General features: G+C 44.7%; 2 protein-coding genes across 4 annotated transcripts in view; one reads left to right on the forward strand and one right to left on the reverse strand.

The window, feature by feature from the left end:
* pvalb7 (parvalbumin 7) overlaps positions 1–27,050 on the reverse strand; it is an 85,912-nt gene that overhangs the window by 35,626 nt on the left and 23,236 nt on the right. The window lies entirely within an intron of this gene.
* Positions 2,226–27,050, forward strand: part of ncf4 (neutrophil cytosolic factor 4) — a 54,606-nt gene continuing 29,781 nt past the window's right edge. The window contains exons 1-4 of one of the 2 annotated variants that reach the window (XM_060911722.1): positions 2,226–2,318; positions 2,576–2,660; positions 16,695–16,848; positions 25,567–25,637. In XM_060911722.1, the coding sequence (XP_060767705.1) occupies positions 2,287–2,318; positions 2,576–2,660; positions 16,695–16,848; positions 25,567–25,637 (342 nt within the window). In that variant the 5' untranslated portion in view covers positions 2,226–2,286. The other variant, XM_060911723.1, reaches the window with a different exon arrangement.

Here is a 27,050-nt window from a genome sequence, read left to right on the forward strand (position 1 = left end):
ACGTTTTACGTAACGTTCGATTGGGGGGGCATTGATGATGAGCACAAAGGCACTTGTCACTTATGCCGCTTTTCCACTACAAACGCGGCTGAGTCGGGCTGAGCCGTGCCGTGCTGAGTCGAGCTGAGCGGGGCTGTTGGAGTTGCATTTCGACTACAACCGCGCTGAACCGTGCTGGCTGGAAGTGGGTGGACACATTGGGTGGAGTTAGCGAAAGTGGGTGGACGTCATGTGATGTCGTTAAGCAGCGCAAACAGTGACATCAGTGATCTTTTAAGCGGTAGTCTCACGACCCGAATAGTAAACAATAAACATGGAGGACATGGAGTCGTTAGTGTTGCTGGTCTTGGTGCTGTGGCTTGTTGTCACCGACAACGCCAACAGATACTGGCAAGAGCGTATAGATGAGGCGAGGCGCATAAGGCTTCAGAAATTCTCGTAATTCGTAATTCTTCTCCTTCCGGGTTTGCGGTGTTTACAGATCCCAGCATGCTCGCGGGGCGTGTGTGGGCATGTGAGGACACTCCTCCTCACCAATCAGTGCACAGGGGAGTGTCTGCTCACGGCCCCAGCCTCACTCGGCTCGGTTTGGCTCGCTTCAGCCCCACTCCAAAACCGTGCGAGTTTTATGGCCCTTTTCCACTACCCTTTTTCAGCTCACTTCAGCTCGCTTCAGCTCACTTCAGCCCGACACGGCTCGCGTTTCGACTACCAAAAACCAGCACGACTCAGCTCGCTCCAGCCCTGCTTAGCCCCTAAAACTCGCACGGTTTTGGAGTGGGGCTGAAGCGAGCCAAACCGTGCCGAGTGAGGCTGGGGGCGTGAGCAGACACTCCCCTGTGCACTGATTGGTGAGGAGGAGTGTCCTCACATGCCCACACACGCCCCGCGAGCACGCTGGGATCTGTAAACACCGCAAACCCGGAAGAAGAAGAATTACGAGAATTTCTGAAGCCTTATGCGCCTCACCTCATCTATACGCTCTTGCCAGTATCTGTTGGCGTTGTCGGTGACAACAAGCCACAGCACCAAGACCAGCAACACTAACGACTCCATGTCCTCCATGTTTATTGTTTACTATCCGGGTCGTGAGACTACCGCTTAAAAGATCACTGAATCAGTGACATACAGAGCATCGTGGACGAGTTCGCAGAGCGCAAGGCTCGTCGTATGCCCTTCAAATAATGCGCGCAGTAGGCTATTGATGTTTTATTATGAGCCATGTACAGTATGTCGCCTAATGTTTTTTTGTTTGAGTTACATGTTCGTTTGAAGGACTTAATGTACAAAATAACATAGTTGCACCCCGGAGTGTTGAAATTGGTAAACACAGTGCATTCAGTGAGGTTTGCACCGCCCTCCTTTTATTTCTGACTCTTCCTGTCACCGTTGCAACCTCTGAGCGCTCATTCGTATGCCCTTCAAATAATGTGCGCAGTATAGGCTATTGATGTTTTATTATGAGCCATGTACAGTATCCTAATGTTTTTTGTTTCTGAGTTACATGTTCGTTTGAAGGACTTGATGTACTAAATAACACAGTTGCACCCGGTAGTGTTGAAATTGGTAAACACCGCAGTTGCGGACATTTTGTAGCCTAAAATGATGTTATGATAAGCTTTAATAAAGGGCCCGGTCATTTGCCCCGCCCCCGGCCCGGCTCTGACTTGTTCCGCCACTGTCACTGATGTCACTGTTTGCGCTGCTTAACGACATCACGTGACGTCCACCCACTTTCGCTAACTCCACCCAATGTGTCCACCCACTTCCAGCCAGCACGGTTCAGCGCGGTTGTAGTCGAAATGCAACTTCAATAGCCCCGCTCAGCCCGACTCAGCTCGACTCAGCACGGCACCGCTCAGCCGCGTTTGTAGTGGAAAAGCGGCATTAGGGGCTAAGCAGGGCTGAAGCGAGCTGAGTCGTGCTGGTTTTTGGTAGTCGAAACGCGAGCCGTGTCGGGCTGAAGCGAGCTGAAAAAGGGTAGTGGAAAAGGGCCATTACTGTAGAGCGTATAAACTCAGGCCATTGAATGACAGTTGTTTTTTTTTTTTGAATCTCACCTCGGGAGAAGTGGGTGGACGGCGTACCCCCGCGTACCACGCCCACTACACCCCTGGTCCCGGTATTTCACAATACGGACCTCCCACACATTTCTTGTACTTTTGGAATACGGTTTTATTCCAATCTGGCAACCCTGCTCTCCACGGGCCACTGCGGCGGTTAAAAAGCGAGCGCGCGCGCACCAACAGCTGTTCCTGCATATAGTTACTCCAGCGCGAGCTCGCCATGTCGCTCCCGCGGCAGCTGAGGGATGAAAGGTAAGCGCGCGCGCGCAGCTCTAACCGTAGCCCAGGCTCATTCCGCCCCGCGCGCACTATTCAAAAGTCCTGAAGAGAAACAAACAAACAAACAAACAAACAAACAAACAGCCCCCTGTTGGAGAGACCGAGCTGAGGGAAAGCACTCGGGTTTGAGGAAAGTGTGTGAGGAAAAAGTATGTATTGTGTAAAATGTGTGTTAAAGTAATGTAATTGTTGTTTGTGTTTTCACTGTGTCCCCTGAACCCCGGCCTCAGTGACTTTGAGCAGCTGCCGGGGAATGTTCCTGTCAGCGCCACCATCGCTGACGTCGACGAGAAAAAGGGCTTTATGGTCTACTTTGTGAGTCTAAATCCTATTTATCTTAATTTAAAAACAAAGTTTTGACAGATTTTTGTGATTTATTTGTTTCTTCCTTCCTCTGCATGGAATCAATTTTGTGCCAAAATGTTCATACAATACTTTTGAAATATCGAACAAAAACGACAAATCAAAATACACACACAAAAAAAAGTCAATTTTTTTAGACTGGCAAACAAATTATTCGTGTAATCGTGCAAAATATCAGTCTATTACTCTTCAGAAACCTTTTATTTTTGTTCCGCGTCTTTCTCCCTGACTTTTTGCTTGCAGTTTTGGCACAAACGTGACGTGTGGGCGGGCTGTCCAGGAACGCATTCCCATTGGCTAACTTGTGTTTGACTGACAGCTACGCTCAGCCATTCCCTACTCGGATTCTGGCGGACTGTTACCCCTTTTCCACCAAATCAGTTCCAGGGCTGGTTCGGGGTAGCCTGGGCCCGCCCATCCTAAAGCTAGCCGCACGCTAAGCCGATTTTCAGCGTACCGAGCCAACTGAAGTCGCGAGTCAGGCATAAAGACTAGGTTTCGATGGTACCAACTCATCTCCCAGCCGATTCGAAAAACTAATCGGGAGCCAGACTGATCAACAAGAGTCGCTAGCAATAGCCAATCATATCTTTCGCATATAACACGTGATATTTCGTGATCATGTGACTTCTATCTTTTCGAAAAATGGCGGAACTTTGGACTGAGCGGGAAGAGGATCAACTTGTGGAAATGTGGAGGGCCAGGCCATGCCTGTACAACGTTACATCGCGTAGTTACAAGAACAGGGGAGAAAAAGCTAAGGCTCTGAATGAGATTGTAAGTACTTCAAAGTTTGCCGTAATTACAGTCAGCTGAAAAATTACGATAAAGATTGTGATGATTGTCATGGAAACGATGTTATTACATATTATCATAACGATGAAGCTTAATTAAAACCACACACACACACACGCTGCACTCGTCAACAGTCGTGAGTTAGTCAGGGATATGTGCGTGCCCTGTCGGGAGTCGGCTCTGAAATGGGTCGGTTCGGTATCGCGTGGATCAGCGTAGTGTGCGGCTAGCTTTAGTGTGACACAACACATGGGCCTGTTGCAAGCTTGGGGCCTCTGCATGCTCTTGCGACAAGGCTTTCGCAGATAGCTTTTCGCAGACAGTTGTAATTTATCGTTGAGCGGGGAGTGATAGGCGTGCGCGATGTTATTCACCGCCACAACGCAAGGGGGCGCGAAATCGCTAGGAGTAGTTGGTGGGTGTGGTTAGTGGAGTGTTTATCCTCCGGTTACTTATAATGACTAGAACTGGAGCCATATAGATGTACGTACTTCCTCACTTCCTCGATCAACCACTCTTCGTGCTGCTCCATCTTCGCTCGTGTTTTTAAAAATGGCGGTCGTGAAAACAAAACAAACCGGGAAAGTAGGGAAGTGGAAGTGCGTGTACAGCGGATGTAGAGTGGACCAATCAGAGCCCTCTTGTCTGCGACGCTGTCTGCGAGGCTTCTGCGGTGGTCACAATTTTTGGGAGGTGCGCGCAGAGCGTCTGCGAAGGTGGGGGGGCTACGCAGACGCTATCTGCGAGGACTGGGTTGTCAGCATAAATTGGCCTTTAGTCTGGCAAGGCAAGCTATCTCCAGCTCTTCCAAGCTCCCGAAAAATCAGGAGCCAATCAACTTTGAGCATCTCCAACGGCCCTGGGTAGAGGCGTGTTCAAGGCAGTGACGTAGTAGAACTGCGACTGGAAGCCATAGATTGTTTACAGAATCTATGCTGGAAGCGCTTCATTCACTAGAAACATTACGAACATGGAGCAGCGGCAAGCCTTTGACACAGCGGTAGATGCTGTATTGAAAGCATTCAACGGGAAGTTCTCATTGAAAACGGAGCAAAGAGCAGCCCTGGAGGTATTTATCTTCTTCCTGTTACTCAAGCAGTTTCCGTCGCGTCACATACGTCAGAGGAAAGAGTGATGTGATTGGTTTAAGCTTCGTCACAGCCTTTTCTGGCTTCGACCAGTAGCAAACTGAGGCATTTCAGGGAGGCGGGTCAACCACGCGCTTTGGGAAACGGTTGGGCTTAATATCTTTGCCAGACCAAATGCTCGCAGAGCTTTGAAGTCGCGTTAGCCAGACTAGGTTCGGGGCCGGTGCTGGTTCACAACTTGTTCAACTTGCGAGCCAGCTGAGAACCAGTTTGCGTTTTCCATAGCTCGCGGTGCTAAGGGAAGCCACGTCAGTTACGTCACTGTATACGTCAGTTATGTTGCTACTTTTGCATAAACCTTGGCACGAATATTGAAGCAAAACAACACGGAAGAAGCAGCAGCAGCAACAATAATAATGGATGACTTTGTGTTTGTACAGCTGCGGCTTCTCGTCGCTTAAAAATGGCGATCTTTCACGGTCTTGTTATTGTTGTTGGTCTTAACAACTCCGCCCCCCTGCTGACGTAAGCGGTTCTTTCCTCTGGCCCAGCAGAGAGTTGGTGCTAGCCTGGAACCGGTTTTTCTGGCCCCAGAGCCAGTTCTTTGTCAGTGGAAACAGAAAACCCGGTTCCAAACTAAGCACTGGCCCCGAACCAGCCCTGGAACTGCTTTGGTGGAAAAGGGGCATGTTTGACGAGTGACCGATCCATTGACGGTAAACAAGGATCGATTGGACTTCAGTGGCGACTATGATTTATTGAATTAATTCAACAAAGTGTAAGTGCGGGACAAATGTGCTGTATGTGTTGCAGTAGTGCACATTATGCAGGTGTTTCGTGGCAAGTCAAATGTTAGCCTTAGCTCCACTACCCAATATAATAGCTGTCTTGCTAACGTTAAACACACCTGCATAATGTGCACTACTGCAACACATACAACACATCTGTCCCGCACTTGCACTTTGCTGAATTAATTCAATATCATAGTCGCCACTGAAGTCCACTCCATCCTTGTTTACCGTCAATGGATCGCTCACTCGTCAAACAGTCCGCCAGAATCCGAGTAGGGAATGGCTGAGCGTAGCTGTCAGTCAAACACAAGTTAGCCAATGGGAATGCATTCCTGGACAGCCCGCCCACACGTCAAGTTTGTGCCAAAACTGCAAGCAAAAAGTCAGGGAGCGCAAACTAGAAAGCTGGAATCGCAACCAAAATAAATTGCATCAAACAAAACTGAGAAAGACGCGGAACAAAAATAAAAGGTTTCTGAAGAGTAATAGACTGATATTTTGCACGATTACATGAATAATTTGTTTGCCAGTATAAAAAAATTGACTTTTTTTAAAAATTTGGTTTATCATTTTTGTTCGATATTTCAAAAGTATTGTATGAACATTTTGGCACAAAATTGATTCCATACCTCTGGACTAAATTAAAGTCCAGCTGCCGGTGCTGAGAGGAAACCAGGGCTGCAGCAGCGGCGGCTACAGCTAGCACACACAGCCTTCAGTTATAAATACATTCCTGACTGGATAATATCTGTCCTTGACTCTTGTATGCTGTATAATTTAAACTGTACATGTTTGAGAGTTAAAATCGACCTCAAAGTTAGTATTCGAGCTGAGCCAGCCCTGAGTGCGTGACGTCACAGCGATAACCGGTTTTAAAGGTCATCGGCAAGGGCCCGAGGTGAAGCGCAGAATATCAACTTTATTGTCTAGAACAGGGGTGTCAAACTTATTTTGGTTCAGGGGTCACATACAGCCCATCTGATCTCAAGTGGGCCGGACCAGTAAAATAATTGCAAAATAACCTTTGTCAACTCCAAATCTTTTAGCATTGTTTTTTCAGTAGGCTATGCTTTATGCTTCAGCCTACATTTGTAGCCTACATGATCACAAGGGATCTGGATTATTACACATTTATTCACAGAGAGCAAAGGCAGATTGCTTTTCAGGGCACACGACTTCTGCAGCCTTCAGCGTGCATTTTTTCACAAGTTCACCATCAGAAAATGGCTTGGATGCTTGCACCAACTCGTTTGCAAGAAGGGTTGTTTTACAATCAGGGTACAAAGTTTGTGTCACAGGGGTCCAAAATTCAAATTGATTCAAACTGGTTCTTGTACCAGTTTTTAAGTGAAGGACAAGTTAAAGAACAGATAGATAGGCATGTGGAATAGTTTATTATAACAAGATTAAGTGTAGCTTTAAGCAGGGCTGGGAGAAACAAATGAAGTGATTCTCGGAGAGGACTTTTTTTTTTTTTTTTTGACAATTCAGAATCCACGACTTCCATAGTGCTTTTAAATAGAAGGCTGTAAGCTTTGTGTTAGTTGTCTCTAATATTTATGTCCCAATATCTTGACCACATTTTAGGATGAAAATAATCATTTTAGATATGTTATTTTATATTGAAAAATTAGCTGTCTCGGAGAGGACATTTTTTTTGGACACAATTCCATACTAATTTGATCAAAATAGTCTGAAAACTTACTGGCGTTCAACATTAAAACTTAACTATGTTTCCAATGATATGGAACCAAATATGTGTTTTATGGTATAAAGAATGATTTAAGTGCATCCCTTTTGGAGCTACCTGTGGTCAAAAAAGCACTTTTTTCTAAATGACACGAGTAATTTTGCTAAATATGACATGTATATAGACATACATTCACCAAAAATAACGTCATCACCAAATTTATTTATTTTTGCATGGTAAATAGGGCTACAATAAACAACCAAGTTTATTTAGTCAAGCCTTTTGATATTGAAGATGATAAGTGTTAAATGCAGGGCTTTGAACCGGTTCAAGGAACGAAAACCGGGAACTTTTTCTATTTCACATGGAACAGAAACGAAACCAGAAACTTTATCAAAGTTTCCGTAGCCTACAAATAAAAAAGCCATTCTTCTCCTGCGCAAGTTTCTATGACCCGCTGGGGTTCACTTCCTGTGTGATGTTTGCTGACTGAATGGAGAGAGCGGGAGGGTGGACTACTATCACGTCTCCACATCTTAAATAAGAGGTAAATATTGCAGTCTATCGTTATTCAAAAACGTCAATTTCAAACACGATATCAATATATTTGTCCACGTTAATGAGAGGCTCGCGAACATTAAATGGCGTTAACCTCTGTTAGCCTATCAATGCATAGGGCCTGACTAGCCTTTGGTAACACACTAAACGAATTCTCTTTCATTTTTGGCACTTTTTCTGTTTGTGTAGATGGGAAGACGTACTGAGAATCCAAATCGCCAACATTTGAAATAATAATTGTTTTGAATTATTTCTTGTCTTATTTAATGAAGGTTGTAATAGAATTAAGCCAAATGTTGGCTAAGCTGGATGAGACAGAGACATAATTTTATAGCCATTTGTTAAACAGCTGACAGGGAACGTAATTAACCGTTCCAGGAATTATATATATATTTTTTTGTTCTAACCGGTTCGGGAACGTCTATTTAATGGTGGAACCCAAAACCGGAAACGTTAAAATTCCGTTTCTGTTCGGAACGAACCAATAGGAAAAAAATTCTGGTTCAAAGCCCTGATTAAATGTGACTTTTAGCTTGCGTACCCTGATTGTTAATTATGAGTTGTTTTACAATGCACTTTTTACGCAGACGTTTTAATGCTATTCTTTCTTTCTTTATTTTTAATCCAGTTGAATATTTAGCATACAAATGTATTTTCAGCTCTTAAAAATGACCGCGGTGGCCTCAGAGCTGGCTCCGGCCATGGCTGCATATCTTTGCTTAGCATCAGTTGGCAATGAACTCGCATAATTTAAGTAAGAAGAAGAAACCTTTATTTGTTACATGCACACTTCAAGCACAGTGAAATTCATCCTCTGCATTTAACCCATCTGAAGCAGTGAACACACGCACACACCCAGAGCAGTGGGCAGCCACACCAGAGCGCCCGGGGAGCAGTCAGGGGTTCGGTACCTCGCTCAAGGGCACCTCAGCCCAAGGCCGCCCCACGTCAACCTAACTGCATGTCTTTGGACTGTGGGGGAAACCGGAGCACCCAGAGGAAACCCACGCGGACACGGGGAGAACATGCAAACTCCACACAGAAAGGCCCTCGCCGGCCACGGGGCTCGAACCCGGACCTTCTTGCTGTGAGGCGACAGCGCTAACCAGTACACCACCGTGCCGCCCGCAATGTAACCATCAGCGCACTTTCATGAAGCTGTTAAATTTACATTTTCGAAGCAGCACAGTTTTGTCCTCATTGCTTGGGCCAGATCAAACCATTAAACAAGCTTAAATCATTCTTACTCTTGCCACATACATTTTTTTTCCCCAAAAACTGATGATATTCAGTTCAAACACCATTAAAAGTAATTTCAGGAATAGATCTCGTGTGTGATGTGTAATTCACCCTCTCATTTAAATATGCCAAATTTTTCGGCGCGCGCTTTGCGCATCACGGACTTCAGTGATTTTAAAATGTCGGCTACAACCCTGTATGCAGCAAAGCTTCTGTACAACAGTGGCGCCAAAGTTTTGCCTGATCCTTACGCAATTACGGACAAATGGGACCCAAATCCAAGCACCTGGCCTGACCGGACCTTCAGCGATCTCTACCTGTATGTGATTGACACGCCTTCAATGTACACAAAAGAATCAATGAAAGCTGACAAGTGTTAATTATTCAGTTGTTTTATTGAAATACTCATTTATATTTTCTTTTTGTGCCTAATAATAAGACATATAAAGGTTAAATAGGCACAATATAATCTTTGAAACATAAGTTAATGTTGTTGCTCCACACACCAAAGATATACAGTAGAGTCCTAAACTTAAGCAAGTTCTACATTTAGAACGCACAAGCAGTGTTTTAAATCCAGGCGATGCTATTCATCTTCAAATACATATCATGAAAAGTTCGACCAATCTTCTAACGTCAAATATTTTATACTGCAAAAAGTACAGAAATTTGCCGCGAGTGCGTTTGCGGAAATCGTACTCGTGTACTGCATACAAATCAGCTGCTCGTGCGTCTTTGCTCATCCTTTGGTTGATATCCAAGCAAGGTCAGAGCACAACAAATAATTTCTGATGAGGAAACTTTAACATCATAATGTTAAACTGCAAAACAAAATAATAATAAATCGTGTCTTACCAGATATAAAGTGTCGAAAGCAAACGCGGTTGTTGTCGGTAGGTTCCCGCTTGTCGCGCTTAGTTGCTGCGATCCAAAGCTTTCGGCGAGCTTCAGGTTTCTTTAGTATGCGGTAAAAGCTCTTGGGATCATTCTTATCAAATCTGCGGCTGATAACACGACACTACCATAATTAATTAATGATCCGATAACTCCGATCAGCCATTTATAAATAGCTTCTTGCCAACCAGAACGTCACGTGACCATTTCGTGATGTCACTGTTTTGCCCAATTTCTGAAGGTTTGTTTACATCTCACTTATGCGCACTTTCACCGCCAGGGGGCCATCGTTGTGACGTCATTTAAGGCAAACAGATCAGGAGCAGTTCTGTGTTTACTTGCGAACCGAGCACACGTGTACGGACTTTGGTCGTGAGAGGTTGTGTAAAATGTCTGATAGTGATTTTGAAGTAGGAACTCTCCAAATTGAATATCGAGAGGTGAAACCGTATATGTATGAACCTATGGCCGTTGCGAAGCAGTCGGTGAATGTGGCTCACTGGGTTGACTGTGCGGCCTCGGAATCGGACAGCGACTCGGCCGACTCTGATCGCGGTGACCCCGGACCTCAACAAGACTCGCGCCCAAACGATTTATCCTGCTAGTTATGATAAATTCCTACTTTCGTCGTAATACTAAATAAGAGCCCTTTTGAAGAATAATTAAACCGCCTCCCTAGTGGATATAGGGAACGATTACTGGACAGCGCGCCGGTAGGCCACATTAGCCTGCCAGCCGCGGCATTATACTATTTATAGCCGACTCTAAGCGAGGAAATATCCCTTTGTCTCATTTCCACAATGATTGTACAGGATCCCTCAGGATTCTTGACTTGTCAATTCCAAGCAAAAGTAAAAATGTTTCCCTCCAGTCTTCTCCTTTTTGCTTGAGCATTGCTGCTCCATTTCTTCTTTGACTGCCTGATTTTGTTTCACACGCACACAATCCACTCTCTCTGCCTCTTCTCCTCTTCCGGAAAAAAACAACCCTCTGGCTTCACACGCACAATCCACTCGCTTCTCCTCTTTCAGAAAAAGCCGACCCTCTCGCTCTGCCTCTTCTCCTTTTTCGGAAAAAGTCGACCCTCTCGCTCCGCCTCTTCTCCTCTTTTGGAAAAAGCCAACCCTCTCGCTCCGCCTCGTCTCCTCTTTCGGAAAAGGCCAACCCTCTCGCTCCGCCTCGTCTCCTCTTTCGGAAAAGGCCAACCCTCTCGCTCCGCCTCGTCTCCTCTTTCGGAAAAGGCCAACCCTCTCGCTCCGCCTCGTCTCCTCTTTCGGAAAAGGCCAACCCTCTCGCTCCGCCTCGTCTCCTCTTTCGGAAAAGGCCAACCCTCTCGCTCCGCCTCGTCTCCTCTTTCGGAAAAGGCCAACCCTCTCGCTCCGCCTCGTCTCCTCTTTCGGAAAAGGCCAACCCTCTCGCTCCGCCTCGTCTCCTCTTTCGGAAAAGGCCAACCCTCTCGCTCCGCCTCGTCTCCTCTTTCGGAAAAGGCCAACCCTCTCGCTCCGCCTCGTCTCCTCTTTCGGAAAAGGCCAACCCTCTCGCTCCGCCTCGTCTCCTCTTTCGGAAAAGGCCAACCCTCTCGCTCCGCCTCGTCTCCTCTTTCGGAAAAGGCCAACCCTCTCGCTCCGCCTCGTCTCCTCTTTCGGAAAAGGCCAACCCTCTCGCTCCGCCTCGTCTCCTCTTTCGGAAAAGGCCAACCCTCTCGCTCCGCCTCGTCTCCTCTTTCGGAAAAGGCCAACCCTCTCGCTCCGCCTCGTCTCCTCTTTCGGAAAAGGCCAACCCTCTCGCTCCGCCTCGTCTCCTCTTTCGGAAAAGGCCAACCCTCTCGCTCCGCCTCGTCTCCTCTTTCGGAAAAGGCCAACCCTCTCGCTCCGCCTCGTCTCCTCTTTCGGAAAAGGCCAACCCTCTCGCTCCGCCTCGTCTCCTCTTTCGGAAAAGGCCAACCCTCTCGCTCCGCCTCGTCTCCTCTTTCGGAAAAGGCCAACCCTCTCGCTCCGCCTCGTCTCCTCTTTCGGAAAAGGCCAACCCTCTCGCTCCGCCTCGTCTCCTCTTTCGGAAAAGGCCAACCCTCTCGCTCCGCCTCGTCTCCTCTTTCGGAAAAGGCCAACCCTCTCGCTCCGCCTCGTCTCCTCTTTCGGAAAAGGCCAACCCTCTCGCTCCGCCTCGTCTCCTCTTTCGGAAAAGGCCAACCCTCTCGCTCCGCCTCGTCTCCTCTTTCGGAAAAGGCCAACCCTCTCGCTCCGCCTCGTCTCCTCTTTCGGAAAAGGCCAACCCTCTCGCTCCGCCTCGTCTCCTCTTTCGGAAAAGGCCAACCCTCTCGCTCCGCCTCGTCTCCTCTTTCGGAAAAGGCCAACCCTCTCGCTCCGCCTCGTCTCCTCTTTCGGAAAAGGCCAACCCTCTCGCTCCGCCTCGTCTCCGGTAAAAACTTCTTCCTGAACTGGTCCCGTTGTTACAGTTCACTGCACAACAATAAGGCATGGGGGTTTTTCTTTGGAAATTCCCGAACGCAGGTCTGCACTCAAGCCGAACGGCAGTGTAAGTAAACGGAAGTGGACTCAACTCAAGCGGTTTGTTTGGCTTAAATGACGTCACGCGCCGAGCGGTCACGAAAATAGCTGAACAGAAATTCGCCACAATCCACGCTAACTTGATTTTAATTATTACTTATTAACAATACTACTTCGGACCAGAAGAAAATTACAGAGGGTTTTTTAACATATAAAGTTTCAAATGTGTGTAAAATTAAAACTCTTGCCTATGAGCTTTAAGCCCGAGGCCTTTTACAGCTATAGACCAAAGTCATATAAATGAAAATTTATGTTGAAAGTAAGAAATAGCGTTACCGACTTGCTCAACTAAGACTGATTTGACTTCATTGATTGTAGGTTGACACTCATTAAAACAGGATGGGTGTTATAACTTATGCAACATACATGTACATGCATGCATTTTCACTGATAAAACGTAAAAGGCTAATTAAATAATCAGATGAACTGAGACAATCACATTCTGAAGCAAATTAAATAATCTCATACCGCTAACATAAACACACAATACAAGTTACATGTATTAATCTAAATGCAGGTAAACAACGTGTTTGTATCCAAATGAGAGTCAGAGCTGATCCATCTGTGTTCTCACTTCTTGAAGGCCGATTGGTTTTGAAACAATCTGACTTTCAGTTGTTTGTTCAGTTCTCCGTTCATTCGCTTCTTCCACGTAAGGGCGAGATGGCAGCAATATCCAGTTTAGAAATCAGACGGCTGCTCCACTCATTCGCTTTTCTTCATACTGTGTACTCCGCCATTACTGCTCAGCTCAGGCAATTACTAAAACCCGGGACGGAACGGGACGTCACCGGTTTTAGCAACGACTGCAGGGAGGTCACTGCCCGAGCGATATGTCCCGTCCCGTTCCGTCCCAGGTTTTACTAACAGCCCTCAGCTCACTGGTGCAACTGAACTCTCTTTCCTTTAAAAAAATAAATAAAATAAATACTTTCCTTTTCTTGTAGTTTTCTTTTCCTTTAATTGTTGGTACTGCACCCTCTTTCAATCCGGGCTTATAGCCAACACTCCTCAACAGATCAGAGGTTTCATACGAGTCCTCAGTAAAATGTGCAGAGCAGAGGAGAGACCACTTCATAGGCGCCCAATGTGCCCGTGAACTTCTCGCAAAACGCGCCCAAATCTTTGCAGTTTGAACATTCTTGGGCCATGAATGCAGCGTAAATCCACCTTCTGTCGTGTTGCTGCACCGCCCAAAAACACATCTACGTGGCATGGCGATAAATTAGCTCAGAATGGAGGATCTGAGTTGCAGTCAGCTCTGTGTTTTAGTAAAGCGGAAATGGCGATGAGTCCGATAGCCTTCCTGCTGTGACATTACGGACGTCAAGGTCATTCACTCAGACCGCTACCTATATAAATCACTTTAATCGTAAAAATGACTATATATTAGATTTATTGTTGTCGCTTAAAACTATTCCTGTGCCATTCTTGAGGTCTCAAGGCATTTTATAAACAAAAGTGAGGCCATGGTTCTGCGTATATGCTTTAACGATCTTTGGGCCATTACAAAACTAGAAAAGACTTTCAATACTTAAGTTGTGGATGAATAATTACCCAAGCTTAAACTGGGGGGGGAAGAAAAAAGTTGGTTCCTGATTACTTGGCGTATCAGATCACATGACACCGTTCCACAATTATCGACACCCAGATGATTGATTTTTTTAAATGTATTTATTTATATAATGTGTGGTATTAAGTTAACAAAAGTTTTTATTTAAAATTTGTTTTCCATAGACTTGTATTTAGTCCAAAATATCTTTTATATAAATATACAGTATGGATGTCGGTGTTTACGTCAATGAGGAAGTAATTCTAACGTTTGTAAACAAATGAACTGATAATGTTTAACCTGCGTCAGAAAATCTTTTTGTTCCACTTTCTAAGTATTTTCGTTGATCACATTTTGTTAATCATTCGTTGTTTGTATTAATTTCTAGTTTTGTCGTTTACCAATAAACATCAACAGGCAACTGACACTGTAACCACATGGAAATCCAGGTCAAAGGTCGCATGTCATTCCTCGAAATAAAATGTCGACTGATTATTGTAATATGTGGTCGATATTTACAACAAACTGCAAAAAAAAAAAATCTGAATGGAATTGAAAAATCTGAATATTTCAAGCATGTAATTTTTTTTTTTTTTTTTATATGTTAGGAATTTAATTCTGCTCTAATCCTATTTATTGCAGTCAGATTCCAAATACTATAAACATTCCATTCTGTTATGGATCAGGAAAAAATGAATAAATCGCAGCACTTTAAAAAAAAAAAAAAAATAAAAGTACTTCGTCGACTTCAACAATGTTACACAAAGATCGATCCATAACAGTTGTAAACGTCCCTTAATCCCACAGGGTGTCGATAATGGTGGACACCGGTGAAAGCGATCACTATTATCGACACCTCACGCACGTGACTTCTCAAACACGCGTTTAGATACAAAATAGCGACTGTTAAATGAAAGGGTAAGAAACAAAGTAGGTTTCGACGAGGAGATCATGAAATATCGGTGAATCTGATCGGTAAAAACACGTCCATGATCTTTCCACCACGCTTACCTGCGATAATGACGTCCGGGTTTTCTGAAAAATTGCTGATCGTGCTAAAAAAAAAAATTCCATCTCCAGTAACGAGCTGTATCATCAGATGACAAGATCAGAGTGAGGCGGGTCTTCCGGTTGATTTAATTAACCAGTAATAACTGTTGTAACCAAAACTCACCTTTTGTAAAATAGTTTTTTATTGGTGAATCTGAAAAGGTGTCAATAATTATCTGTCGATGATTGTAGCCACCGCTCTAGATACCTCTTGTCGGTTTTCTCATGGTTTATTAATGTTTCTGGGTTTTGTTCGCTTTGTCCAAATGGTCCACCGATCTCATTGTGTGGTGGTTTTCTAACAAGATTCAAGTCTGCTGGCCTTTGATGGTGATTTTGTGGTGAAAGGATTATGGGGGTTTTATTGTTTATTCAAAGGATATAATGGTCTCCTGGGCTCCTGACATCAGTGTTGGTCCTGTTTACTTCATAAACAGAAATGCAGAAATTGAATTTCCGAATACAATCTGGATCTGTAACTGAGTAACAAACGAGGGGGCTTGTGGAAATGAAATTCATTAAATCACTTTGGGGAAGTGAGTGATGGAAACCGCTTGGCTAACTCCCACAAGGAAGCGATACCATATTTCTCAAGGTTCTTTAGCAGTTTAGGATTGGTGCAAGTGTAGGAAAATGACCAAACTCTGGTCGGTGTAGGAAATCCCCAGACTCAGGTGATTTACATAGAACCGTTATGGGGATTTTGGTGCAGCCATTTTCATTTTGTATGGAAACGCGTTCTGCCTTGGTGGCCAGCTTTTACACTATTGAAAGCATTCTGGAGGTTGTGGTACGGTGTTGCGTTAATTCCGCCACAGTGTTCAAGATTCAGACCCTTATTCACAGCCTTAAAGATCTTAAAGCAGATTTTCTCATCGGTGCTGTCATCACGTCCTTGTGTAAGGTTAGACCTGACAGACCCTGTAGGTGTCAGGTTGAGCCATTCGGAGTCCTGAAAGCATTGTTGCCGATTCAAGAGTTTACTCTTTTCAACGTTTCACTTGTTCTCCCCATGCCTGTCTCGGTTTCCTCCCACCTCCCGAAAGCAGATGGATTGGCTGTGCGGTAAATTGCCCCTAGCTGAGAATGTGTGCGCGTGTGCAGTGGACTGGTGTCCCATTCAGGGTGTTTCCAGGAGGCACCACAACCCTGACCAGGATAAAGTGAAATTAATAAGTTACTGTAGAACTCCTTAGCGCGCTAATTTCAAAATTAGCACTCATCCTTGATCTTCTTTTTTGCAAATAATGTACCCTACCTTTTCCCACCTCAAACATTTAAACTCTCTGTAGTTTGTGAGACTGGGGCGGCACGGTGGTGTAGTGGTTAGCACTGTCGCCTCACAGCAAGAAGGTTCTGGGTTGGCTGACAGGGGCCTTCCTGTGTGGAGTTTGCATGTTCTCCCAGTGTCCGTGCGGGTTTCCCCCACAGTCCAAAGACATGCAGTTAGGCTAACTGAATTGTTCATTGGTCAAGCTTGGAGAGGGATGGGCTCCGCCAAGCTTAAATGCCCTAGACACACCAATGATGGACTGTTGTCCAAATGTCATCAGTGGTGCCCCATGGCCCTTGCAGCAAGACTTAATAGTCCTGTAAAGACCAAGGCCGTGTGATTTCTACCAGCCAAATCAAGTGTTGTCCAATTTGGTAGGAATGAAAATATGCAGGTAAGACTGAAGACCCCTGGTTTATGATCTATGGCCTACTAAACACTTTTCATGCCTAATTTTGTCGCTTACGATTTCATTTCCTTCTCTGGTAGCGCTTTGTGATTGAAGTGAAGACAAAAGGAGGCAGCAAGTACCTGATCTATCGCAGGTATCGCGAGTTCTACACCCTGCATCAGAACCTGGAGCAGAAGTTCTCCCCCGAGTCTGGGTCAGGAGCCTACACTGTTGTGCTGCCCACGCTTCCAGGTCAGTGCCTCTTTCAGACAACATCGGAGCTGCCAAACATTTCATTAATTTACTGTGAACTCTATAGAGTACGAGAACGCCACGATATATTTCCTGTTCAAATGGTTCAAGCTTTGTGAAGGCTGTTTCTAGGCAATTCGGAAGTATTCCGGCTGGGTGTCGACCTTAAGCAAGCGAGTGGACGAGAATGGTGATTTCGCTAACTGTTAAATCTTTTAAACAGACAGTGGGGGGGGAATACGAAAGAGTCTTCGTTTTACTACGATGAAAAGTATAACAACAAAAGGTTTGTCTGGGATCGTCTTATGGGTTCGGCGAACACCTGACCCCGTTTGAACCTAGCATTCAGTCCATTCCATTCCAGTCCACTCCGCTCCACCTCAAGCGCTGATGCAATTTTCATCCTACTTGATATTCAGGTTTAGAATAGTTGACCAATTTCACGTTGAGCTGATTGTTGTGCGTTGCTTAAATGTGCACTGACTGAATACAAATCTCTCAGAAGAGCATCTTCAGTCGTAACGTGACGGGACAAATGTCCCAGTCTGTCTGGATTACGGTTGCCAGAAAGCATTGTAATGAAATGGCCGAGACAGAGAGGCATCAGGCCCAGTCTTTTCACAGAGGGCAATTGCCAGACACATCAAATGAGCCGTGGCCCCAAACGTGATGCCGCTGCCAGCATACAATCCCTGAGAGGATCTGGTTAAACAGCTCTCTGTCTGGCTGATAGAGGGAGAGAGGAGGGTGAAAGTAATTACCTCAGTAAACACGTCTGTCACCGTCCTTTCCTGTGAAAGTCAGAAACCTGAAACCCCTTCTACACACGCATAACCGAATGCATCGGCCATACGCAGTCCTCACGGTAGGGCGTTCAAAACGGAACGACGGTACATTTTCAAGGTCAAATTTCTGCTGGAGAAAAAAAAGCTTTTTAAAACTGTACATATTTTCAGGATTTTTTTTTTTTTTGCAGTACACTACCGTTCAAAAGTTTAGGGTCACCCAGACAATTTTGTGTTTTCCATGAAAAGTCACACTTTTATTCACCACCATAAGTTGTAAAATGAATAGAAAATATAGTCAAGCCATATTTTTCTGGCCATTTTGAGCATTTAATCGACCCCACAAATGTGATGCTCCAGAAACTCAATCTGCTCAAAGGAAGGTCAGTTTTATAGCTTCTCTAAAGAGCTCAACTGTTTTCAGCTGTACTAACATGATTGTACAAGGGTTTTCTAATCATCCATTAGCCTTCTGAGGCAATGAGCAAACACATTCAGTGCGTTTACGTGCACATCCAAATCGAGCTGCTGTCGGTAATCGAGCTAAGGGTCCCAGCAGGGGTGCCAGAAAAATCCAATCCTACATGCACACAAGGAAATCGAGCTATTGTGTGAGGTACATTGTGCACCCGAGCCACAGGTGGCGCTACACGCCCCATCGTGTTGGTACACTTCCGGTTGTCGTCATGAAGAAGAGCTATTCAAGAGTATAAACAAAGTTATGCAGTGTTGCCAGATACTGCTGACGTTTTCCAGCCCAAAATATGTTCAAAACACACTTGAAACCGCCCAACTGGGCAGGAAACCTCCCAATCTGGCAACACTGCCAGTATTCCGGAGGGGGTCTACTAGTAGCTATGCCGGATCCAAAGACAGTCCTCCTGTCAGAACATGTGTTGTGAAACGACATAAGATAAAGGTACGTAGAGCTATAGATTCTACATGATAATCATAAATGTAATCATAAAGTCGGCGTGATATCAGTCATGTATTTGCTTGTGAAAGCTTGCGGCTTTCATGTAACTGCCGCACTAGAGAGTTCACCGGCGTTTTCATGTGCCATTTCCATTGAGTAGAACCAGAGTAGAACAGCCAGTGAACCGCAGCGTGTTCTTCCGCTGACGTCACAGCATGGCCGTGAGCCACGGACCCAGTTTTCTTTCGCTGTGCAATTAAAAGTTGGATATTCGCATAACAACAGCTTCTTTTCACGTAATTATAACAGAAATCGAACACGTTTGCCATGTTGTATAGTTTATTTAAGAAATTGCATAGAGTCATGTTCGTGTCATCAGCACTTTAAAGTGATCTCCATTGAAAACAACAGTGCTTTTCTTTCAAAAATAAATAAGGACATTTCAAAGTGACCCCAAACTTTCGAACGGTAGTGTATGAGTACGTTTTATAATTCTTGTCAATGCAGGTATTGATACAGAAATAAATAACCTACTTGGTATTTAGGCTTCACGGAACATTTTCTTTCGCGTCGTGTGCCTCAAGGCTCGCAGAACTGACCTGCTCGCACGTGATGGTTTCTCCGTATACATGCGTACGCATGCAATTCATGGCATTTTAATAACCATAACAGATGTCGCGGTGCAGGCGCTATTAAAGATACTGTTAACACGCCACAACATATCTCAAACGTCAAAGCCAGCATGAGGAGTTCACTAAAGGTGCTGTAGTTCCACTTCTTGATATTTTCCTCCAAGCACCGTTTACAGACTGCTTTGCTTTGATCACCATCTTGTTTTGCGTGTAATCTTCATTAGCACGACAGCGTACACCAGGTTTACGTAACAAAGCACCACCTGCTACCTGATGCTGGTAGAAAACGAGCGAATGAGCACAGTGTTGGGTAAAGTTATTCACATCAGTATAGATGCATCCTTACATTTCTTCTTTGTTGGGTGTTAATTATTCAGAAGTACTTTAAAGCAGCGGGATGTGGCATTTCTGTACGTTTTTGGAGTTGTACATACAGTTGTGGTCAGAAGTTTGCATACAGTGACATGAATGTCATCTTGGATATGAATGTCATGGCAATATTTGGGCTTTCAGTCATTTCTTTGAACTGTTCTTTTTCTGTGGCAGAATGATTGTACAGCATACAGCTTTAATTAAAAAAAAAAACACTAGAATTTGGTGCACAAGTTTTAATTTTCTTTCGATTTTCTGAAAACACAGGGTCAAAATTATACACAGGGTTTCCGCGGAGTCTTAAAAAGTCTTAAAGGTCCCATGGCATGAAATTTTCACTTTCTGAGGTTTTTTAACGTTAAAATGAGTTCCTCTGACCTTCTTAAGTCACCCCAGTGGCTAGAAATTTCATAATGTGTAAACCAAACTATGCCCAACATTTGAGAATGGCGCGTCAAAACGGCGCGTTGATAAACTCTTCCCTTTACTACGTCAGCAAGGGAGATGATCCCCACGCCCCCCCTCTGGATTCCCACCCACTGTATGGATGCCCCGCCCAGTTGTAGTGAGGAGACCATAGAGGACACAACAACATGGCATCACCTAAGCGAGCGAAACATGGAAGTTGCGCTGTACATGGATGTGACAACACAGAAAGGAGTCTGTTTTTACTGCCGACGGGAGAGCCCCTGAAGACGCAGTGGCTTAATTTTATTTACTCCAATAATACGCCGTCGAGTCTACCTAAGACGGTGTATGTTTGTCGGAAGCATTTTCCTGATGAATGTTTCCACAACTTGGGACAGTACAGGGCAGGTTTTGCACATCAACTGTCACTGAAGCCTGGGTCCGTACCAAGCATCCCTGCCGCATCAGCCACAAACACCGAACAAGTAAGTGTATAACTGGTCGTTTTGCCGTGTTTTAAAATCGGTGCGTTAGCCTAGCAATGGCTACATTAGCTGTGCAGCTAACCGCTTCCTGCAGTTAGCCAGGTACTCTGCGCTACGAAACTAAAGAGCATGCAGCATGCTCTGTTAAACTGAGTTTAGTCTGGAAATTGACTGTAACTTATGAGCTTATGTTTGACTATTGCTCCGCAATGCATGTCTTCTGTTGGATAAGCGATATGTTGCTGTAGTTGCTGCTTCTATCCTCTTTGGTTATGGAGTGCGTGTTCAAGCCTAGGGTATTATACATTCGTAAACTACCACTCCGAACACTCTCACTCTCTGTTCTCTGTGTCACGTTGAGTTTACGAAAGGAGTCCGAGGGAGAACGGGGTTTTGTCTTAGCAGCGTGGCTACAGGTGCTGATAGCAGCGAGTATGTGTGTGCGCAGCTTGGTCAAGCCCCTCCCCTGCCCCCATGGCCCATCCCCACCCTCTACCCTTCCCCGCCTCCTGCTTCTCATTAGCAAAACGACGCACTGGGAAAAGCGCTGAAATGGGGCTTTCTCCCAGGAGGCTATATTTACGTGCCGAGGGTTCATTTTGAGAAAGGCTGCGGATATAACATCCGGAAGCCGCCACGAGCCCGTTTAAAGCATCAACAAACCACCATGCCATGGGACCTTTAAAGTCTAAAATTTGATAATCCTAATTTAAGGGCTTAAAAAGTCTAAAATGCGAGCATATTTTGCATTATAGGTCTTAAATGTAATTTTGTGAAGTCTTAAATCCTTGCGTCCATTTACCCCATTCCCTTTTTTTTTTTTTGTTAAATGCGTTGGTGATATTCATAATTAGTCATGTAGGCTAGGCCTACTTGGTGTCAGTAGGCTACGCTGCAAACTACAGATGAGACACAGTGGAATCTGGCGTCTAGCCTGGTTGGCATGGTGATGCACAGGGCATGGTACGTGCGCATTTAGACAGTAGAGCCTAAAAGAAGCGAGGGAAATTGTCACGGTTTGTAGCAAAATGGGCAAATGCAAGTTTAACGGCTGCTGGCTTGAACGCGGTGATTTCGTAGACTGGTTAAAACGTGTACCAAACAATCCGTTTGAGGCGTACTGCACATTGTGCAAAAGAACACTCAAACTCAGCGCCCTGGGTATAAAGGCACTGGACTCGCACGCGAAAGCGGAGAAGCACCAGGCTGCCCATAAAAGTCTGCAACAATCGCATGCCATCACTCAATTTTGTTCACCGTTGTCAGGTCCAAGCACATGTCGAGACGCTAACTCCGTGCGAACTGTAATGTTACAACACACAAACCATACGGAATCGAATGCCTCATCCTCAAGTGATTTGCGGGATGTCTTTGGCTCCACTGCAACTTAGTTCCTCATTAATGCAAGCGCGCACCCTAGGGATGTAATGAGTTCATTGGTGAATGATGATAAATTTTGTTATTTTGAAAGTAATTCAGGCTCTCCCAATTTTCTTTATTTTTTTTTTTTTTTTGTGCGGCATAAGTCTTAAATTTAACCTGTTATGGTCTTAAGTCTTAAATTGAACTTGTTCAAGCCTGCAGAAACCCTGATACATACAGCACACCACATATTTGGGTAAAATGTCTCTTGGCAAGATTCACCTTAACCAAACATTTTTGTTTACTGTGAACAAGCTTCTGGCAGAATTCTGGTTGGATGTTTCACGACTCTTCATGGTAGAATTGGTAGAGTTCAATTAAATTTGTTTCGTCTTGGCATGGACTCTACTTATAAGCACGGTGCATATATTTTCAATCGGGCTGAAGTCAGGACTTGTTTTAAGCTTAACGTTAGCCTGCTTTATCCTCCACAACCAGCTCTGATGCGTGTTTGGGCTCATTGTCCTGTTGTAACTCCCAAGTCGTGTTCAAGTTTCTGATGGTTTATGCTGAAGAATTCTGAGGTAGTCGTCGTCCTTCATTATTCCATCCACTTTGTGCAATGAACCAGTTCCACTCGCAGCAAAACAGCCCCAGAGCGTGATGATCCTACCACCACCAGCAGCTGGTACAGTGTCCCTCTGTACATGGTGGCCATTGTGGCCAAACAACTCAATCTTTGTCTCATCTGACCATACAGCTTTCCTCCAGAAGGCTTTTTCTTTGTCCGTATGGTCAGCTTCAAACTTTCATTAAGCTTGAAGGTGTCAATTTTGGAGCAGGGGGTTATTTCTTGAATAGCAGCCTCTTAGTCCATGGTGATCTGAACTGTAGACAGTGATCCATCAGCTTCCTGTTCATGGCAGGGCTGTGCCATGGTGGTTCCCAGGTTGTTCCTGACCATCCAAACCAATTTCCTTTCAGCTGAGGGTGACAGTTTGGGCTTTCTTGAAGCAAAGTGACTACACTTCACAATAACTTGCATACAATTGTTTGAACTGATCTTGGAATTTGCAGTTGTTTAGAAATGGCTCCAAGAGCCATTCCGGAGTTGTGTATATCTGCGATCCTCTTTCTCAGACCTGCACTGAGCTCCTTGGACTTTCTCATTTTACTGTGTGTTGGTCAATCCAATGAGCACTGTAAACAAACCCTTTCTATGAAGGCACAGAGAAGCTACCAGCTGGAGTCAATCATGATCACGAACAGGAAGTTAAGAGACCTCGGCCTTGGCAAGATAGAGATCTTGCAGTCACGTGACCGGAAAGTACACAACCGCCATCTTGTTGGTCAAAAACACCGCTGAATACTGCTGCACTCGTGTACAGAATGGATCAATTTCAACCGACGGACTACACGGCTCATTTTTCTAATGAACAGATAACTAGATACATGTCTAAAATAAACGATCTACAGATTAGTGACCCTTATCGCTTACCGGACGGAGTTTTCACGACCGGATTTTGAACTGCCAGAGGTGGAATACCCGGACGTGTATAATTACCTCATTAACTTTCCCTCGCTGTTCAGTGGTGAAGCACTGCGTGCTTATAAATCTCTGGACAGTTATCTTTACAGAAATTCAGGATTTGTCAGCGACTCAGATGTGGCATCTTGTAAACAAGAATCCTCATTGGATGGGTAAGTCACTTAAATATTGAGTATAGCACTGACCAGCCGATTATAGAATAGAATAAGGTAATTCTAGCTGTAATTCCAAATCGTCCGTCTTGTTTACATGGATCTGGCGTTGGAGAGGTAGAGGCTTGGCAGTGGAGATTTGAATGGCTGTTTTCTGAGCTTAGTCAACAGGCCGGCTCTGCAGCCTCGCTTTTGCTTCCGCTCCCGACACCGCCCCCTTCGCTTTGCTTCCGATAACAATCCACGGAGACCCCGCTGGTCTCGCTATCTCGTCCGGAATGTTGTGCATGCGATGGAAATCGCTACAAACCGTCATTTTCTGCTGGAAACCAATGTCCAGTAAGTCCATACGGTTGTAGTGGATATTGAAGTCCGGTACAGACGAACAGCACGCAAAAATACACACAAAAAACATAAACGTACACAGGTAGGGAGAGCTTGTAGCCGCAGCCGTTGTAGTAGAATTGTATATAGTAGGGTTTTCCAGAAGAAAAGGTAGAAGTAAAAGCAGAAGTAGAACCAGAAGTAGAAGTAAAAGGCGGAATATGGTGTTTGACCTACAAGATGGCGTCTGTCACAATCTGGATCGGCTGTGACGTCACATGCAAGTGCTCAATAAGAGACATTTTGGAAGTTTCAGCACCTCTGAATTAATCTAAGTGAGTGTATGTAGATTTTTCACCCTGTGGGTACAATTTTGACCCTGTGTTGGTTTCAGAAAACCCAAAGAAAATGAAAACTTGTGCACCAAATTTGTTGTGGTTTTTTTGTTTTTTTTAATTAAATCTGTATGCTGTATAATCATTCTGCCACAGAAAAATAAATGACTGAAAGCCCAAATATTGCCATGACGTTAGTATCCAAGATGACATTCATGTCACTGTATGTAAACTTCTGACCGCAACTTTATATAAAAAAAAAAAAAAGAATCAAGTCAAAGTCCCTCTCACATCAGAATCTGGTCTTCCCAGGCAGTCTCCTGTCCCAGTACGAACCAGCTCTTTTTGAGGTGTGTGGGTGTGGCGCTGATCTCCATTTCAATAGCCCTCAGCCTCTCGCCTATACAGCTAGGGTTACAGTGGGGGGCGGGTCCTCTGGTAACCGCAAGAGTTTGACTTCATCACTCACATCTGTATTGCCCAGACGGCAGTAGGTACCGTTTTTACGATGGTCTTTGGTACGACCCGACCGTAAGTAGAACTTGCGATCTCCCGATGGAGAGGAGGACACGCTAACCGCTAGGCCAACTCGCCGGCTAAAAAAAAAATCAGTTTTGGAAAATGTTCAGCAAAACCAACGTTTGCTCATCAGGAATGAAAACGTACCGTCTACCATGTACTCTGTGATTGTGAGATGGCAAGACTGTTTGTTTTATGAATGTCTCTGGTGCTTGTTTTTTCAAGTTCAGCTAATTGCTAACACTCTAGATGATAATAGATCACTTTGTGCTCGCTGAGCTGTGATATGGAATATAATTAGAACGAACGGGGAAAATTGGCTGAGCCAGTGATTGTTTGATCCAAGTGCAGTAATGTTGAAACAAGATAATGAGCCTCATATTTGCCCTAAGCAGCTTTCTCTCACATCCTACGGCGTTAAATATAGACCCCCTCCCCCCCAGAACATAGTTAGGGTTATAGGAGCCTTTAATGGCAGTCCATTAAAACGAACAGATGGGAGAGAAACAACATATCAGGAGACTGGGAGAGCTGTTAATATGATGCTAAATTTGATTTCACTCCAGAAGATGTCCTCCTAAACGATGAGCCGATCAGCATTCTGCCGGGTGTCTCAGCAGCGCGCCGATTGTACATGGCGGCGTGCCTCAAGGAAACATGCGAGGTCCAGCAGGTTTTAAAATAATAGATAAACAATAAAGCAATTTCCCGCGATATTTGAAGTCCTCGAGCCGAGGGGTGTAATTACAGAGTAAGATGTTATTGCTGGCCTTGGAAAATTATTTGATTTTAGTTTTTTTTTTTTGTTTTGCTTCATGAAGGAATTAATTTCTAGCCCTTTATCGAGTTGGTGCGTTTTTGTTTCCTGTGTGGCTGCAGGCAAGGTGTATGTGGGCAACAAACAGGAAATAGCAGAAAACAGGATCCCAGAGCTCAACACGTACATGAAGGTGAGGCTAATTTTGATCATTAATATTCCTGAATGTTTTCTTTATCTACAGTGCCTTGCAAAAATATTGGCCCCCTTGCCTATAGCCTTCCACGAGCAGATGCATTTGTATTGAAATCACGTGACACTTGAATTGCACACAGGTCGACGCGCCATTCAACTAATTGTGATTAACTGCACCAGGACGAATAAGGTGTCTCACAGCAGCAAAGGTGAATGTGACCGAAGGCCAATTTATGCTGACAACCCAGTCCTCGCAGATAGCGTCGCAGACAGTGTCTGCGTAGCCCCCCCACCTTCGCAGACGCTCTGCGCGCACCTCCCAAAAATTGTGACCACCGCAGAAGCCTCGCAGACAGTGTCGCAGACAAGAGGGCTCTGATTGGTCCACTCTACATCTGCTGTACACGCACTTCCGCTTCCTTACTTTCCCGGTTTTTGTTTTCACGACCGCCATTTTTAAAAACACGAGCGAAGATGGAGCAGCACAAAGAGCGGTTGATCGAGGAAGTGAGGAAGTACGTACATCTATACGACTCCAGTTCTAGTCATTATAAGTAACCGGAGGATAAACACTCCACTAACCACACCCACCAACTACTCCTAGCGACTTCACGCCCCCTTGCGTTGTGGCGGTGAATAACATCGCGCAAGCCTATTACTCCCCGCTCAACGATAAATTACAACTGTCTGCGAAAAGCTATCTGCGAAAGCCTTGTCGCAAGAGCATGCAGAGGCCCTTAGTGTCACAGAATGTTTGATGTACACTACCGTTCAAAAGTTTAGGGTCACCCAGACAATTTTTTTTTATGTTTTCCGTGAAAAGTCACACTTTTATTTACCACCATAAGTTGTAAAATGAATAGAAAATATAGTCAAGACATTTTTCTGGCCATTTTGAGCATTTAATCGACCCCACAAATGTGATGCTCCAGAAACTCAATCTGCTCAAAGGAAGGTCAGTTTTATAGCTTCTCTAAAGAGCTCAACTGTTTTCAGCTGTGCTAACATGATTGTACAAGGGTTTTCTAATCATCCATTAGCCTTCTGAGGCAATGAGCAAACACATTGTACCATTAGAACACTGGAGTGAGAGTTGCTGGAAATGGGCCTCTATACACCTATGGAGATATTGCACCAAAAACCAGACATTTGCAGCTAGAATAGTCATTTACCACATTAGCAATGTATAGAGTGGATTTCTGATTAGTTGAAAAGAACAGTGCTTTTCTTTCAAAAATAAATAAGGACATTTCAAAGTGACCCCAAACTTTTGAACGGTAGTGTAGATCTGCGTATGACATGCTGGACAATCGCAGTTCGGTTCATTTCAGCTCCAGGCTGTCAAGGGGTGAATATTTCTGCACAGCACTGTCTTTGCCGTGGACTTTGTTTTTCATCTGGGTAACAGCAC

The sequence above is a fragment of the Neoarius graeffei genome, chromosome 27, assembly GCF_027579695.1.
Source record: "Neoarius graeffei isolate fNeoGra1 chromosome 27, fNeoGra1.pri, whole genome shotgun sequence".
NCBI lineage: Eukaryota > Metazoa > Chordata > Actinopteri > Siluriformes > Ariidae > Neoarius > Neoarius graeffei.